Genomic DNA, 17,888 nt, shown 5'->3' with positions numbered 1-17,888 from the left:
GCCATACTTTAGATAACCATTATAAATAATAGGAAGTCCATATTCTTCAAAATGTTTTGTGCTCTTCTTCAGAGCAGTCTTCAAGAAGTTCCATGCTGTCATGAGAGAAATATCAAGGCATTATTATTTTGTGGAATAATTTTGTCATGCTTACATATTATTTTAACTTACTTTCAGGAGATGATGGCTATGAGCAAATTTCTAGTGATGAAGATGGAATTGCTGATTTAGAACGTGAGACTTTTAAATATCCGAACTTTGATGTTGAATATACTGCTGAGGATTTAGCTTCAGTGCCTCCAATGACATATGATCCATATGACAGAGAACTTGTACCACTTGCATACTTTAGCTGCCCTTACAAGACAACTTTTGAAATTGAAGTCAGCAGGATGAAAGACCAAGGTCCTGATAAAGAAAATTCAGGGGCAGTAGAAGCATCAGTAAAGTTAGTGGAACTTTTAGAGTTATACCAGGAAGATAGAGGTCCAAAATGGGTCACAGCTTTGGAAGAAGTTCCAGGTTTAATAGTAAAAGGATTAAGTTATTTGCAGTTCAAAAATGCACAACAAGACTACATTGGCCAGCTGGTAGATTGGACCATGCAAGCCTTGAATTTACAAGTAGCTCTCCGTCAGCCCATTGCCTTAAATGTCCGGCAGCTCAAAGCTGGGACTAAATTAGTATCCTCATTAGCAGAATGTGGGCCTCAAGGAGTGATGGGACTTTTACAAGCAGGAGTTATCAGTGGATTATTTGAACTGCTATTTGCTGACCATGTATCATCTTCTCTTAAGCTAAATGCTTTTAAAGCTTTGGACAGTATTATTAGTATGACTGAAGGCATGGAGGATTTTTTAAGAGGCAGACAGGACTTACATGAAAAAAGTGGTTATCAGAAACTTCTGGAGCTCATTCTCTTGGATCAGACCGTGAGAGTAGTTACTGCTGGTTCTGCAATTCTCCAGAAATGTCACTTCTATGAGATTCTGTCTGAAATTAAAAGACTTGGTGATCAGTTGGCCGAGAGGTCTTCTATTCCTAACCACAGCGAATCTGAGCAGGACGCAGACCCTGGACTTGAGAGAACAAATCCTGAATATGAAAATGAAGTGGAAGCTTCTTTGGATATAGTTCATCTTTTGGAATCCTCTCTTATAACTGAAGGGGAAATAGAAAAGCTTATTAATCTCTTGGATGAAATCTTCCACTTAATGGAGACTGCACCTCACACGATGGTTCAGCCTCCTGTGAAGTCATTCCCGACAATAGCAAGGATTACTGGACCTCCAGAGAGAGATGATCCTTATCCTGTCTTATTCAGGTAAGATTTCTTTATTTTTATTTTTCAATTAAATATTTTATTGGAAATCACATTAAACACAAATGCAAACAATTAAGTATAGGACTTTCATCCTACTGTCATAGATAGCAAGGTGTTTTGTTTTTTTTTTAATAGTCAGCTATTAAGGAAGGTTTTTAAAAATTGCTTTTTTTTTTTTTTTGTGTGTGTGTGTGTGTAGTTTCATCTGATCATTAAGAGTTTGTAGAGTTTGGAGCATATTATGTCAAAATATCTTAGCACCATATTTCCCAAGGTCTGAACTCACAGAAGCAATGTGGGATATTTAAAATTTCAACCTAATTATTTAATAAATGGAACTGTTAGGTTCATTTGGCTTAGGATCAGCACGGGAAAAAATTACTAAGAATACTGCAAACCAAGAAAGTTTGGGAACTTACACCATGTCACAAATTTTTGAAATGTTGTGACTTAACCCTCTTTCTTATTCCATTAAGAATTATAAGAACAACGGACATGGGTACAAGTTGATTCACAAATGCTACAGAACAATATAATAATTGATGTCTATAATGCTACTGAGTTATCAAGATACGTTTAATAATGCTAATTGTACTCAGTTCAGTAATATATTTTGACTAATAGTAACTTAGGTAGATTTATAATTGGCCGAACGACCTTATTCAAAAAAGACTTAATTAATGGATTACTGTTACCTTGGATAACAGTCTTTGATGATATTTTTATTCTTTTATCAGTGACTTCCTTGGATAAAGATGTGATTGAAATACTTATCAAATTTGTGTTTGGTTCAGAGTTGGAATGGGTAGATAATAAAGATAATACCATAATCAGGATCCAAAATAGATGGACAGATTGGTATCATAAGTCAAATTTAACAAGAATTATTTTGGGGAGTTAATTTTTTTAATATTTAAATATTTTTGTTGACATTTCTTGCTTTTACATTAATTAAACTTTTTCCTGTATCCATCTCTTTTCTGTTACTTTTCTATAGTTGTTGATAACGTGCAATTCTTCTCTAGAGAATTGTTTTGTTTATATCTTTGATTACTTAAAGCAAAAGAAATTTAATAAGGATGAATGTGCGTTATGTCCTATTATTTATTAGTTCAGAAGAGTAATATCATAAGTGCCATATGGTTTAATTGTATTTAAATAGTTGCGTTTTTAAGGGGATATAGGATTAATGTAAGTAATTTGTCCTAATTGAGAGAAGTAATTGTGTCTAAGTACATCATTTTTATAGATAAGGAAACAGAGGCTGGCAAGATTTAAGGATCATAAAGCTAAGTAGGAGGCAACTAATAGCTCAGTGGATAGAGTATAGGGCCTGGAAGGTCTTAATTCAAATCCAGCCACAGACACTTTCTTGCTGTGTGACCTTGGGTAAGTCATTTAACCTTTGATTGTCTGGACAGAATTGATGCACTGGAGAAGGAAAAGGCAAACTACTCCAGAATCTTTGACAAGAAAACCCATATGGGGTCATGAAGGGTCAGACACGACTGAAAATCATTGAACAACTACCACCACCACCACCACCAACAACAACAATCAAAGCTAAAGTGCAGGACCAAGACTTAAACCCAGGTTTTTTGACTCCAAGTCTGTTCCTCTTTATACTACCACTCATTTTGATGGGAAATTGGTAGGATTTTATAACCGATTTTCTGCTCTTCTTCATCCTCCCACATCTAAATATGATTTCTTAGATTTCTGGCTTAGTTTCATGGGAGAATTGGGGTTTCAGATACAGAAGTAAAAAAAAAAATCAACAAAGAGATAATTTTTGTTTAAGGAGAGAGAAATAAAATGACAGCAGAAAATCTACGTATAAGCAATTGATGACAGTTTTATACTTGACTTATTTTAGGTTGTATTTGCCTTAAGTGTAGTTGCCTATATGGCAGTTTATAGATGGCATAAGTAGGGGATTCTATGGGAAAATTTCTTGAGTTTAAGTGAATGAGTTAAAAGAAACTTTTAGGTTTCATAGATGTGAAATAATATTAGATTTGCTTGGCAATCCTTGTTCAGAGTATTGTGTTAGATGCTGGGGAGAGAAAACCTTTAGATAAGAATTCTATGCCTATCTTGGAAATTGTAATCTGTAGGGGGATACAAATACTTGCAGCATATTTTATGTATTTATTCAACTTATTTTTATTATGAATTAGGAAACATGAAAAGTTTCTAATATACAAGGAAGAAAAGAAATCCTCTGTGAGACTTTCAATCTCTGTTATGTAAATTTCCTTTAAAATACATGTTTAATTCGACATAGTAACATCTACAATACCCAGCTTGTCTGTTTTAAGGTTACATTCTGAATTTTTGCTTCAATCTAGATTTTGTTGTTGTTGTTGTTTTTGGTTGGGTTTTGCTGTTGTTCTTTGAGATTGGGTTTCCACATCTCACTTCAAGTGCTTGAAGTGGAGGAACTTCTTTATGGACCTGAGCTGCTGCTGTTAGTATTTAAAGCTTTAATTTGATATGTTGTTTCTGACAGAGGCCAATTTGCTCTTCCTTAAGCAGCCTGATAGTTCCCCACTTTCAAGGGCTCACCATATAGGAGCCAACTGATGATTGTTTTTAGTGATATGGCAGCTCAGAATACCCATATACATGTTTGATCCACTAGCCTTAGCCTCCTGTACTAACAGGGATGTCTTCTTCCGTATATTTTTTAAACAATCTGGGTTCCAGTCCTACTTAATACATTTACTAGCTACTAGTGGAATCGGGAGTGAAATTTTTCAGTGTTTTAGAGTCTCAGTTTTCTTATCTAGAAGGTATGATACTAATATACCTATAGCAAAATTAAGTATCCTCAAAACAATTTCATGGATGTTAATTAGGCAAGCATTTGAGCCTTTGAGACCTGGAGTGGAACTTCTCATGGAATTATTTTTCTTTCCACCAAAAGATAAAAGAGTGACTATCCATTTCCAGCCCTTAGAAAATATCAGTGGAAGAATAATATGTTTATGTTATAATATATAAAATTTTTGGGAATGGGAGGAATATTTTTGAAATGTTTGAAATGTAGTGAAATGAATTAAATATTATGATAGTATTACTGTTTCTTTTTTGTTTTTTAATTTTTGATAAGATGCAGTTGGGACAAATGACTTGTCCAAGGTCACATAGCTAGTAAGAGTCAAATGTCTGAGGCCGACTTTGAATTCAATCCTCCTGACTCCAGCAGTGATGCACTATTCTCGGTGCCACCTACCTTCCCAAATATTATTGTTTATGACATAATTTAGAAAATAATGCTTATACTGTGCTTTCTGTTAAAGTTCTTCATTCAAGGAAATTGTTCAGTAGGCATTTATCAGGTATCTCCTCAGACCCAGTACTTAGTATTGGGATACAAAAAAGATTTAAGGAGCTTACATTCTGGACAAGACAATGCGTGCTTTTAAAGTTCACAAAAACTAAACATAAAATAATGTAAAGGACAGTCGTAATAGGGGAGTTGGAAAAGGCTTTGTATAAAAGATGGGGTTTGCATTGAACTTTGAAGAATACTAGAGATTCTACGAGGTGGAGGTGAGAGAAAAGAGGGATGTAGCTATCCAGTGGTGACTTTATATACATTTTTGTCTTCTTTGCAGATACCTCCACAGCCACCACTTCCTAGAATTGGTCACCTTACTGCTGTCAATTCCAGCAATAAGCGCTCACCCTGCTGTGCTGCAGGCTATGAGAGATGTTTTGAAGTTTCTTACACAGTCGCAAAAAGGTCTTCTTTTTTTCCTCTCGGAACATGAGGCGACTAACTTGCTGATTAGAGCTCTTTGTCACCTTCTTGATCAAGAAGAAGAAGAAGGTCTCCAGGCTGATGGTGTTATTGATGATACATTTGCTTTGTGGCTACAGTATTCAACTCAGACTTTGCAGTTTATTACAGAACTATTTTGTCATTTTCAGCGTTGCACAAACAATGAGGAAACTGACCATTCAGATCTCTTGGGAACCCTTCATAATCTTTACCAGATTACTTTTAATCCTGTGGGAAGAGCAGCTGTTGGTCATGTCTTCAGTCTTGAAAAGAATCTCCAGAGTCTTATTACTCTAATGGAGTACTATTCCAAAGAGGCTTTAGGGTAATTATTTACTGGTTTGTTTGTTTTTTTTTTTGTTTTGTTTTGTTTTATTTCCCAATATAATGAAAAAGTAGATCAATCCAATATATTTTTCAAAGGAAGATGATTCAGAAATAAGAATTAACACTTTTTTGGGATGTTTGACTCAAGCTGACATAATAATTGAATAAAAGGTAGAATTACAGAAATATGTTGCCAAAAGTATGATGTGACTGACCTAATGAAATGAGTTGACACTGTGATGCTATGTGTATCTTGTAGTCACACATCTCTTTCTGCTAAAGTAATGATTTACAAATGAAATTAAAATTGTCATGTTGGTGTTCAAGATACTCCTACAGGGTTGTGAGAAACTTTTGAACTTCTTCTGCTTCCTTTCCTTAGGAGGGTAGTGTCGGCTACTTTGTGTGAAATAATGTAGGAAGGAAGCAAATATGTATCTGTACTAATAATGTTTACTTTTGTAGTTGTGAAGGCTTGTGTTGTCATTTCCATCATTTTTATGATTCACTAAGTGTATGCTGTGAACTTAAGTTAGCATACACATAGATAAGTCTCCATTGTTGTTTCTTGTAGTAAAGAGTATTATTCTGCTCTGAACAAAAACTTTTGAGAACTGCTGCATTATAGCATGCATTTGTTCATATGAACTGAGTTTGAATACAGTATAATCTTGTCTTCAGAAATTACATTGTGGTAATTGAAAATTATGTTGTGTGGCATTTGTAACTATCTTATTTTCTTTAAAACTCAGTAGAAAAGAGGTGGTTTGAAACATATTTTGGTTTATCATTTTGTACCAGAGAATCTAGAAAACCTCTCATGTTATAATAAGTGAAGAAATGGATGTATCTTTTCCAAGAGCTTAAAAATTTTATCTTGTTTCAGGGACTCCAAGTCAAAGAAATCGGTAGCTTATAATTATGCGTGCATACTTGTTTTGTTGGTGGTTCAGTCTTCTAGTGATGTCCAGATGCTAGAGCAACATGCAGCGCCTCTCTTGAAGCTTTGTAAAGCAGATGAAAATAACACGAAATTGCAAGGTGTGGTACATGAAGTTATTAATGTGTGCAGAGCATCTAGGAAAACTTTTAAGTATCAGGTTTTGAATGCCTTATCAGGTTTTGAATAGAGTGATACTGATATATTTTTCACTGTTTAAAATAAAATTTCATTTGAAGAAGCTTTTATATGAAGCCAAGAATTTTAAAGAATTATTGGAAATATGCCTTTTCTTAGAAATAATTGTGGAAGCTGGTGATTGACAAGTAAAAGTGACTTACTTAAAACTGAAATAGAAGTGTTTACTTTAAAATTTGCAGTTATCCACTTCATTGTGGGTATAGCCTACTATTGTAGTTATTCATAAATTGTTTGTGGTTTGCCATGACCTGTTTGAATTATGTGGAGACTTGTTGAAAATGGACATTTATTTTAAAAAAAAAAAAACCTTGATTTTGAATAAAATATGTTTGGAAAAATCTTATCTAAGACATTTTTTCAAAATTCTAATGTGTATTCATATTTAATTAGAAATATTTTATATTAAAATAGGAAGAATATTTATTTATATTTTTGTGCTTAGGATTTTAAATTAGATGCTTATTTTTTCTTTTTATCTAACAGGTAAAATCTTAGGTCTCAGGTAACAGATTTATATTCTAGCATATTAAATAGCTTTCCATAAAAAAATTCACTTGGCTATTTTGTCCATTCATCATTGTCAAAGTAAGAGTCTTTTACTTTGATTTTCTTTCTCATTATTCTAATAGTATGTCTATTTATTTAGCATTGCTTGCACACGAAACTTTTCATTATTTATTTATTTTTGGTGAAGCAATTTAGGTCAAGTAACTTGCCCAAAGTCACACAGATAATACTGGTCAAATTCTGAGGCTGAATTTGAACTTAAGTCTTTCTGACTTCAGGCCCAATTCTCTTCCATTTTGCAACTTAGGTGCCCCTATAATTTGTTTTTGATGAGCATGCTACATTTATGTAATACCCACTGGTAGAATTTGAATCCATTGTAGTAGATATTTTTATCTTTTTATTTAAATGATCTCTTCATTCTAGTAGAGAGAGGTATATTTTCATGTAGATTTAGTTTTTTATGTACAAATGTTTGATATGGATAAATAGTTAATTTTGACTAATGTAATGTTTAATAAAAGCAAAGAAGACTTAAAACATCATATGGTATATATTGAGGGATATGATTTCTTCCCTAGATTATTTTTTAAATGAATAGTAATTGACAATAAGTGTGATATAGTGAATAGAGAGCAATTTTGTGTTCTAACAGTAGACATGTGTAAATAGGTACATACTAGATGCATATAGAGAATAAATATCTAATACATAATATGTACAACACACACGCACACACGATACAGAGATAACATTTTGAGAGTGCTGACCAGAGAGACTGGAATGAAGTCCCAGTTTTCACATATCCTGGTTGTATGATCCTGGGCAAGTCATTTAATGACTTAGTGTTCAGAGATGGTACTGATTTTCTCCCTTGAGAGTTTCCTATAACAGTAAAATCATGGGTCCCCCTTCTTGTTTGTAATATATTGAATTTTTGTTTTGAAATTGAAGAAGAATTAATGTTTTGAAGTTGGGGATAAGGTTGACTATTGATAATTAAATGGATTCCAAGAAGAGTTTTCAGGAAATACAGAAATCTTGTTTTTAGAAACCAAATAACTGAAGTTGTTACATATTTCAGGAATAATATATTAACATAGGATCTTAGATCAAAGCATGTAAGAGGCCTCTGAGGCCATTTAGTTGAGTGGTCTTTGAGGAATTGAGACTAAGAGCTTGTTAAGTGACTTGTCCAGAGCCTTACAGCTACTAAGTGTCAGAGATGGAATTTGATGCATGATGTTCTGACTCCAAATGCAGTACAATTTCTCTTTTACTCCACTGCCTCTTACCTTCTTTTTAAGGTTTATTTGAAGTTCCCAAAACCATTCATCAAGAAAGCAAAACAGAATTTTAGGCTGAACAGAATTTAATTTGTGGAAATAAAATCTTTTTGTGGTATCACTATTTTGCTTTCGTCAAGAATCTTTTCACAGGCTTTATTTTGAAAGTTTTCCTTTTAATTTAAAGTTTAAAGTTCTCTTTTTTCCTTTCAGAACTTGGCAAGTGGCTGGAGCCTCTGAAAAACCTTAGATTTGAAATTAATTGTATCCCAAGCCTAATTGAATATGTTAAACAGGTTAGTAAGTCTTTACTTGATTTTAGGAAAATTTATCATAATATACAGAAATAATTAAATAAATTATCCTCAAGGAATAGAAAAAAATTAATTTCTATTATCCCACAATCATCATGTTAATGAAATATATTTGACTCTGGGCTCTTTATATATTTATATTAGACTCAGAGTTATACATGTATCCCATTATTTGTAGTTTTGTTTAAATCTTTTAATGTATTTGCCAGATATTGCTCTGATATACTCCCAAGAATGTGTTACCCAAGAATGGGTAAAATAATTATCTTAATCAGGAATACTTAAGCTTTAATTAACTTTTGACATTAGTTCTATAGTGTGGTCACAGGCCAGTCTCCTCACCTTTAAATTTTTCAGCCTAATAGCAATCATAACCTACATGATAGGACTTTTGTGAAGGTCATATTTATAAAATATGTCAAGCTTTTTAAAAATCTAAAAGCACAGTGTAAAATGTTTTTGTTTTGGGTTTGTATGTTCTTCTCTCCCCCCCTCTCCCTCCCCCCTCTCCTTTCCCATCTCCCCCAAACTAGATATTTGATTACATTGATATTGGGAGCTTCAGGTGAAGAGCTGTTTATACTTATACTAAGCAGAGCCTATTCTGCTATTTAGTCTTGATTGTCAGTGTGCCTTCAGAAGTTGTGTGTTTGTCAGAGTCACAGAGCCTGTTGGGGTCAACTGAGACGTGAACCTAGATTTTTCTGATTCTGAATTCAGTTTTCGATTGACTTTGTAGCCTCACTGCTGTAATCTTGTCATTATTGTAATTATTATTAATTTTTAAATTTGAGGATTATTATGAGGATCAAATGAAAAATGTTTTTCCAAGTTCTTTGAAAAACCAATAGTAAAAAGTTAAATTAACAAGCGTTCATTAAGTGTTCGCAGTGTTCCAGACATTATGCTAAGCACTTGAAAAATATTACCTTCACAAATCTGAGGAGTAGGAAGTTGTTATTATTTATAGTTGAGGAAATTGAAGCAAGCAGAGTTTAAGTGACTTGCCCACAATCATATAGCTAGTAAGTGTCAAAAGTTAGATTTGAACTTGGATCTTCTTTACTCTAGACTCAGTATTCTGTCTACTGTGCTGCCTAACTGCTTTAGCAGCATAACATGTTATTGTTTACAGTGACATATAATAGAGGATTGGCTTTAGAGCCATGAAGAGCTGGGTTCAAATTCTACCTCTTAACCTGTTGCCTGGGACAAGTTGACAGCGGCCAAATTACTTACCCTCTCAGTCTCCCAGACAACTCTCTAAAACTTGTAAGTTGCTACCTGCATTAACTGTTTTTAGAGGGAGTTAGGGAAGCTGCATTGGCTCATTGGGTAGAGTGCTGAGCACGTAGTCAGGAATACTCATCTTCCTATTCAAATCTGGCCTCAGATACTGAGAGGAGTGTGATCCTGAGCAAGTCACTTAACCCTGTTTGTCTCAGTTTCCTTGTCAGTAAGATTAAGTGGAGAAGGAGCTAGCAAATTACTCCAGTATCTTTGCCACGAAAACCCCAAATGGGGTCATGAAAAGTCAGATATGCCTGAAGTGACTCAACAACCACCACCACCACAACAAAGAGGGAGTTTCTTTGTTCTGAAGTTCTCTGTGACAATGAAATCATAAATCTAATCTCCATTTCCTGTTACTCTTCATGGATTAATTTCAAGTTCAAGTTAAATTTCATTCTTTTTTAAAAGAATTTTTATTGATAGCTTTTGTTTTTATATTGCCAAAATTCCTTCTGTATCTCAGTCCTCCTCTTTTTTCCCAGGAAGCCATCCCATATAACTAAGAATTTTTTTTAAGGAAAAAAAAGAAAAAGAGGAAGAAGAGGGGAAAAAATCAACAAAAGTGATCAATACATGAAGGAAATCTGAAAATATATGCAATATTTCATGCTAATTGACTTCCCAACTCTGCAAAAGAGTAGGGGAGGTAGTTCATATATTTTCTTTGAGATTATGTTTGTTCTTTGTAATTTTGAAACATTTACCTTACCCATTTCTTAATATAAAAACTTTAGTTTATATTATACTTCAAAGATCTGATTGTGACAGTCATGTCAAGGGCTAATTCATTTTGTCATTGATTTCTGGCAATTCTGACAATAATGTTAACAATTTTATACCCATGTGAATTCTTGCATTTTATGTATATTGTTACTTATTTTGGATAATTAACTAGTTTCATTATAAAAAGCAAGTAGTTTGTCATATTTTTTTGTGATTTTCCTAATGCTCCCCTTAAATATATATATCATAGATTGGCCTACTTTGGTATTCTTCAAACACGATTCATCTGCTATCTTTATAAATTTACATCAGAGGTTTTCTATTTCCGGTATACTCTTATCTTATCCCAATCTCCTCATAACCAAGGTTTCCTTTAAAATTGGTCATCATTTTGGAAAATTATCCTTATTTTCTATAGCTATTAGTATCTTTCCCTCTAAAATTATATATTTGTATATATTTCATATTTGATTTGTATATATTTTATAAACACATGTAGACAACACACATATACATATGCACATACACAGTACACACAGTAGATGTACATATAGGTACACATACACATATACACACAGGCACACATATATACACATACACATATACACATACTTATTGTCTTGTCATTTGACTAACTTTTTTGAAGGAAGGGACTATTTTGCATTTGTCTTTGTATCTCTCATTTAGTTCTATATCTGGTACATAGTGTGTGCTTAATAAATACTTATTAATAGATTGATACAAATTCATACTTTCTACTCTTGCTTCCTTTTTTTCCTTAATTATTATAGACTCTGTAAGACTCAGGAAAAAACAAACTTTTATTATAAGGCAAAGAGAATTTTTGAATATTTGAAACCACAAATCAACAAGCTATAGATATGTTGGCTTTCCTATGCATTTTGATCTTTTAACTTTTTAAAAATTAAAACTTACACCCTTAGTCACTGAATTTGCTGCACTTATGTTGATTTTATCCATCTTATTCTTTAAGATAGTTCACAGTAGAGATAAAATAGATTATTAAAAATCTCTGTGTATAGATGCCTCTATTTTAAGTTTACTCAATCACTATCTTGAAACTTATTTTTAAAATATGTGTATATTTTCACAAAGACTATATTCAATTACTAATGCATTTCCTCGTTTTTTCTTGACCTGATGTAAATTAGGACATAAAGTATATTAAAATCTCTTATAACTCTTGTTTTTTAAAAAGAATATTGATAACTTGATGACCCCAGAAGGAGTTGGTCTACCAACTGCATTACGTGTCCTCTGTAACATAGCGTGCCCACCACCTCCTGTTGAAGGTATAGTATTAGCCATTATACCTTTAAGTAGATTTTATATTATAAATTTTTCTTATTAAATGAAATCTATAAAATCTATAATTGTTTCTTTAATATATAACTAATTTGAGTGTTCTGTTTTTCCTTTATGAAGGTCAACAGAAAGATCTGAAGTGGAACCTTGCAGTTATTCAGCTTTTTTCTGCTGAAGGAATGGACACCTTTATTCGTGTTCTGCAAAAACTGAACAATATTCTTACGCAGCCTTGGAGACTCCATGTCAACATGGGGACTACTCTTCATCGAGTTACTACCATTTCCATGGCCCGCTGCACACTCACTCTTCTTAAAACCATGTTAACAGAGCTTCTCAGGGGTGGATCCTTTGAGTTTAAAGACATGCGTGTTCCTTCAGCCCTTGTTACTTTACACATGCTACTGTGCTCTATCCCTCTCTCAGGTCGTCTGGATAGTGATGAGCAGAAGATTCAGAATGACATCATTGATATCTTACTGACTTTTACGCAGGGAGTTAATGAAAAACTTACAATTTCGGAAGAGACTTTAGCCAATAATACTTGGTCTTTAATGTTAAAAGAAGTTCTTTCTTCAGTCTTGAGAGTTCCTGAAGGATTTTTTTCTGGACTCATTCTGCTTTCAGAGCTCCTGCCCCTTCCATTGCCCATGCAAACAACTCAGGTATCACTTCCATATCGCTTGCATCTTTATAAATGACTTCAGTATCACTTAAAAATCCGTGATCTTGGTTATGGACCCCCCCCAAAAAAACAAAAAAACCCTGAAGATAATAACTGGAGGAGGGTGAAACTTGTAAAAACTGATGCAAGTTGGGCGCTGTGATTTGTCTGGTGGACGTAATATTTTAGTCAATTTTTGTTAAAAATCAGTTTTATTATTATACTGGAATTAACTTGTGCTCTTCTGGTGTGTGTGGCATTTAAAAAAAAAGTATTGTTTCATTTTAAATTGTGTTAGAATTTGGCATCTGACTGTTATTTCTCTTAATGAAATTTGTTCTAATGATTATTTAACTGAGGGTTAAAATTCTTACCAATTCAGTTGAAATCAAGCAAATGTTTAGACCGTGTAATAGGAAATTCTTTAAAAATTTTAACTATAGTAAAAATTTGCCTGCAGAAACAGATTGGTGTAGTAGTGTTTCCTGAAAATTATTTTTTGGTCAGTAATTATAAATATAAAGAAAGTTCATACACATATACATACATATATACTTTTTTAACAGGTTATTGAGCCACATGATATATCAGTGGCACTCAACACTCGCAAACTGTGGAGTATGCATCTCCACGTCCAGGCAAAGCTGCTCCAAGAAATAGTTCGTTCTTTCTCTGGCACAACTTGCCTGCCAATTCAGCACATGTTGCGGCGCATTTGTGTTCAATTATGTGACCTTGCTTCACCAACTGCACTTCTAATCATGAGAACTGTCTTGGATTTGATTGTAGAAGACATGCAAAGGTATTTTCATTTTATTCTTTTTTGGAAGACATTAATTTCCATTTCCTGAATTTTATTTAATTGAATATAGTGTGGACATTTTGACTACATTCTTAACTTATAATTTGGAAATTTGGCTTCAGAATTCATAAAAATCTCAAAAGGAAATATGTGATACAGTAAGAAATGCTCTGATTTGGACTTAATAGGATTTGGGTTTGAATCCCTGCTCTGCCACTTATTACTTGTATGACCTTGGTCTAGTCATTTTGTCTAGGCCAGTTTCTGTAATTGTGAAATGAAATAAGAGCTTCAGACTGCATCCAAAATGCAGCTTTAAATTTATAATCTTATGATGTGAGCTTTGATTTCAGTATTTCATATGCAAAAATAATTGTTACCTAGTGCTTTAAAGGAAGTAGTGTGTGTGTGTGTGTGTTTTAAATCTTTAGATTATTTAAAAGACAAATAAAAGCAACATCCTGATTATTTTAAAATTACATTTATAATTTTTTAATTGCTCATACATATGAGTACATATATTAATATGTAATATATTAAAAATCAGATTTTAAAGAATAGACAAAGTAGTGACTAGGTAAAATAAATATTAATTTCATTTCAACAATTTATTTGAAGAATTCTTTAAATAGGATATTCCTTTAAGTCATTTTAATTTGAAAAATTTCAGTTATTCATCTATTAAGTAAAGCTAAATTGATCTTGATTTTTATTAGAATTCTAGCATCTTTAAACTGTTAAATAAGACAATTTGTATGTATTGTGTGTTTTAGAATTTCATGAGAAGTTGCCTTGGTGTTTAAGGATTAAGAGAAAATGGATTGGATTACAGAATACAAATGATTTAAATGTCAGAAGACAATTATTCTTCATTAAGTTTATTACTTTTATTTCAGCAATTCAGAAGATAAAGAAAAACAGTATACAAGTCAAACAACCAGACTTCTGGCTCTTCTTGATGCCCTGGCTTCACACAAAGCTTGTAAATTGGCTATTTTGCATCTGATAAATGGAACTATTAAAGGTGATGAACGATATGCAGAGATTTTCCAGGAATTGTTAGCTCTTCGATCAACTGGAGAGAGTGTTATTCATCAACAGTGTGTTGAATATGTCATGTCCATTTTGCAGTCTCTCTGTGATCAGGTACTTATATAATTTTATATACTGCTTTAAAAATAGGCTATATACTCTCTCAATTTATGTATTTCTAGTTGGACAGGTGACATCTTTTAGATTATTCTTCTTCCTGAGGAGCAACACCTTTGCAGATCCCTGCTTTTCATTGATCATCTCAACCAATTCAGAGGTTGTAAAAGGTTAAGTTGTGGTACTAACATTTTGTTACTTTACAGATCTTTGTTTCTTTGTTGGAGGGCTATTCTGCTGTAATAGATTTCTAGATGGTAGTTGTGGACAAAGTGCTCATTTTCCTTTTGATTATGTTAACAATGGGTTTTCTCTGAGTTTTATAGTTTTTAGGATAGTCCCCCGTCCTTGTCCCCGTCTCCCTCCCACCCCCCTCTACTTTTCTTAAAAATCTTCAGGTTGTAGGTTCACTATATTCCAGATCAGCCTGGTTAAAGATGTCTGGCTTTATTCTCCAGTGTCTTCCAGTTTACTTCCATGTGATATAATCCATATAACCTCTGTGATTTTGATCATTTGATATCTCTTTGCCCAGAAATTTTCAAGAAGGTACTTGTTACCTGGTAGAGAGATGTGAAGTTGTAGTCTTTGTGTAAATCCCATATTTTTTGAAATTTTCACAATTTTGTCATCTTTAGGACTCAGTGAAAAAAAGGATTCTTGGGATGATATTTTCCTTTATAAAAGAGACCTGAGTAAAATTGAATAGGAGTTGATTTACTTTTTATTTTACATAATGGATTTTAGTGGAGATTTGTGTTGATTGTGTTGATTTGTGAAGTTTAATCAGTTGAAAGTATACTCCTGACTCCAATTGTCCTTATTTTTTGGTCCTACTTTCTTTTATATTCTTTTGAGCCAAACTTTTTTGTTTTCAAGGCTTAAAGAAGGCAGTAGTTTGAACAAAAATCTGATTGTTTTATTACCTTGTTCAAGAATATTCATTGGCACTCTATATCTATCTCCTTATCCCTTGATCTGAGGTAGAATACAAACTCATTAGTTTAGTACTTAAAGCCCTTCAGAATTTAGTTCCAGTTTACTTTTTCTGATTTTTATCTTTCTTCACATATTCTACATTTTGGACAGATTTGCTTATATGTAATTTCCCGAGTTCAGTTTTCTATCTTACTTCAGAACCTCCTTGAGAGACTGTTGCCTTCCTTCCTCACCTTAGAACGTTAGAATATTTGACCTCTTTACGTATCTTAGGTGTTATCTCTTGTTAGTTGGTGTTCCCTCTTTTTCTTCTTAAGTTATTGTGTTTACTTAGTTGTGTTTGTTGTTTATCTCCCAATGAACTTTAAGTTTGGGCTTGTGTTCTTCTTCCCTAGAATTTCCTCAGTATAAGTACTGAATAATCTCTTTCTAAAGTGAATTTAATTAGACCAAAGTGGGTTGCTTTCCTTCCTCCCCAGTGTCCTTACTTGGTGACCTCGTCACTGAGCATCCAGGGCACTGGATAATTCTTGGAATTTAATTCAGTGAACCAAATGATCTAATTTTTTTCTAGCTATTGTTATCAGGGTTATGTGCCTCAGTTTCCTATACTTTTGCTCCCTGTCCTCCTTCCCCAGATAGCATTAGTGGAGTGGGACTTGTCACAGGGCCCAGTCTGCCTTGTTCATTCCTTCTAATCTTCCTTTTTCTTTGGGAAGAATTATCAAATAAATTTCCTATCATTACCATTACCATTGGAATGAAATTGACCATCTCCTCTCTATATGTGTGTTATCTCTTTGAAGAATTCTCCCCTTTTAATTAGTATTCCCAGCATCTTGCACAGTGCTTCACATATAGAAGAAGCTTGATAAATACTTTTTCATTTGTTCAACTGCTGACAAAAATAAAATAGTGACATGTTACATTAGCACAATAGTGCACATTTGAGTGTATAATAAATGCAGAATTTTGACTGAATTGTACAGTGCGAGAAGTAGAGTAATATATAATAGACTTGGAACAGTACAATGGAGTCAAATTGTGAAGGGTTTTAAATGCTAAATAGCGATATCATATTTAATCTTATAGGCAAAAGACAGTGGGCTGCTAGAACTTATTGAGCAAGGAGTTACGCTGTCAGACCTGTGCCTTTGAAATAATACTGTGGCATCTTTGTGAAAGATGGGTTAGGGAGGGAAGACACTGAATGCAGAGAGATCAATAGGAATCTATTGCAATTGTCTAGGCAAAAAGTCTTCAAGACCTGGAACTGGGGAATTGAAAATAATCTTGCTTGTTAAAGTTCTTAGTTGCTTGTTCCTCTATGTTGTTTTCAGTCCTTTTATTGCCTATGTAAAATATAATATTAATATATCATTACATTTGTTATAATTGGCAGATTTGAAAAATTCCATGTGCAAAGGAGATTAATTTTTGTAATAGAGCTCAAATATAAAGAAAACATCTTTGTTAAATGAGTTATAGATTTTTAAAATGTTAAAATTTTCTTTTAAAGTAGTTATATTCTTTAGCCATAGCTAATAATTAAGGTTTGTTATTTTTTAAATAGTTAACATTTATTTAAAAGATGGTAAAAGTAACTTTGATTTTTGCTTATTTATATTCAGGTGAGTATGTACTTCAGTTGGAAAAGTAAAAACAAAATTTTAATGAAAGATTTATACTAGGATTGTTAGTCAATGTGTGAAATTATTTAAAAGACAAAGTAAAAGTATTTTTCTTAAGCATTTTTTCCTTATCATTGATTTCTCCCTTAGGACATAGCACTTATTTTGCCAAGTTCTTCAGAAGGATCACTTTCAGAACTGGAACAGTTGTCCAATTCTTTACCAAACAAGGAATTGATGGTCTTGATCTGTGACTGTCTACTGGAAACAGTAGCCAATTCTGAGAATAGTTACAACTGCTTACTGACATGTGTCAGAACTATGATGTTTCTTGCAGAACATGATTATGGATTCTTTCACTTAAAAAGGTAATACTTTATATCTCAATAATTGAGGCTCTAATTCAGGAATTTTCATTAAAAAGTTGAGATATTCACAATTTTTAAAAGCAATTTTTGGAAAATAATTTGATACTCAAAACAATTCAGTAATTTTAAAGTACATACATATGTTTTGGAAGTGTTGCATTGTTCTTTGTTTTTAAAATACATGATAATACAGTAATACAGAGGCAAAACAAAGGAGGTGAAAAATTGGTAAATGAGAAAAGATAGATTTCTGATAAAGTTGGAAAAATTAGTTTTATGGCTTGAGCAAAGAGGGTTTCTATAG

General features: G+C 33.0%; 1 protein-coding gene across 3 annotated transcripts in view; it reads left to right on the top strand.

Annotated features, from left to right (window-relative positions):
* Positions 1-17,888, top strand: part of VIRMA (vir like m6A methyltransferase associated) — an 88,738-nt gene that overhangs the window by 50,695 nt on the left and 20,155 nt on the right. For all 3 annotated transcript variants that reach the window (XM_023496392.2, XM_023496391.2, XM_012541722.3), the window contains exons 8-16: positions 178-1,324; positions 4,948-5,439; positions 6,328-6,482; positions 8,589-8,671; positions 11,925-12,018; positions 12,152-12,696; positions 13,262-13,497; positions 14,394-14,643; positions 17,367-17,584. In XM_023496392.2, the coding sequence (XP_023352160.1) occupies positions 178-1,324; positions 4,948-5,439; positions 6,328-6,482; positions 8,589-8,671; positions 11,925-12,018; positions 12,152-12,696; positions 13,262-13,497; positions 14,394-14,643; positions 17,367-17,584 (3,220 nt within the window). The remainder of the gene's footprint in view (positions 1-177; positions 1,325-4,947; positions 5,440-6,327; positions 6,483-8,588; positions 8,672-11,924; positions 12,019-12,151; positions 12,697-13,261; positions 13,498-14,393; positions 14,644-17,366; positions 17,585-17,888) is intronic.

This window comes from Sarcophilus harrisii, chromosome 1 (assembly GCF_902635505.1).
Source record: "Sarcophilus harrisii chromosome 1, mSarHar1.11, whole genome shotgun sequence".
Taxonomy (NCBI): domain Eukaryota; kingdom Metazoa; phylum Chordata; class Mammalia; order Dasyuromorphia; family Dasyuridae; genus Sarcophilus; species Sarcophilus harrisii.
This window is presented reverse-complemented; position numbering and strand designations above follow the sequence as displayed.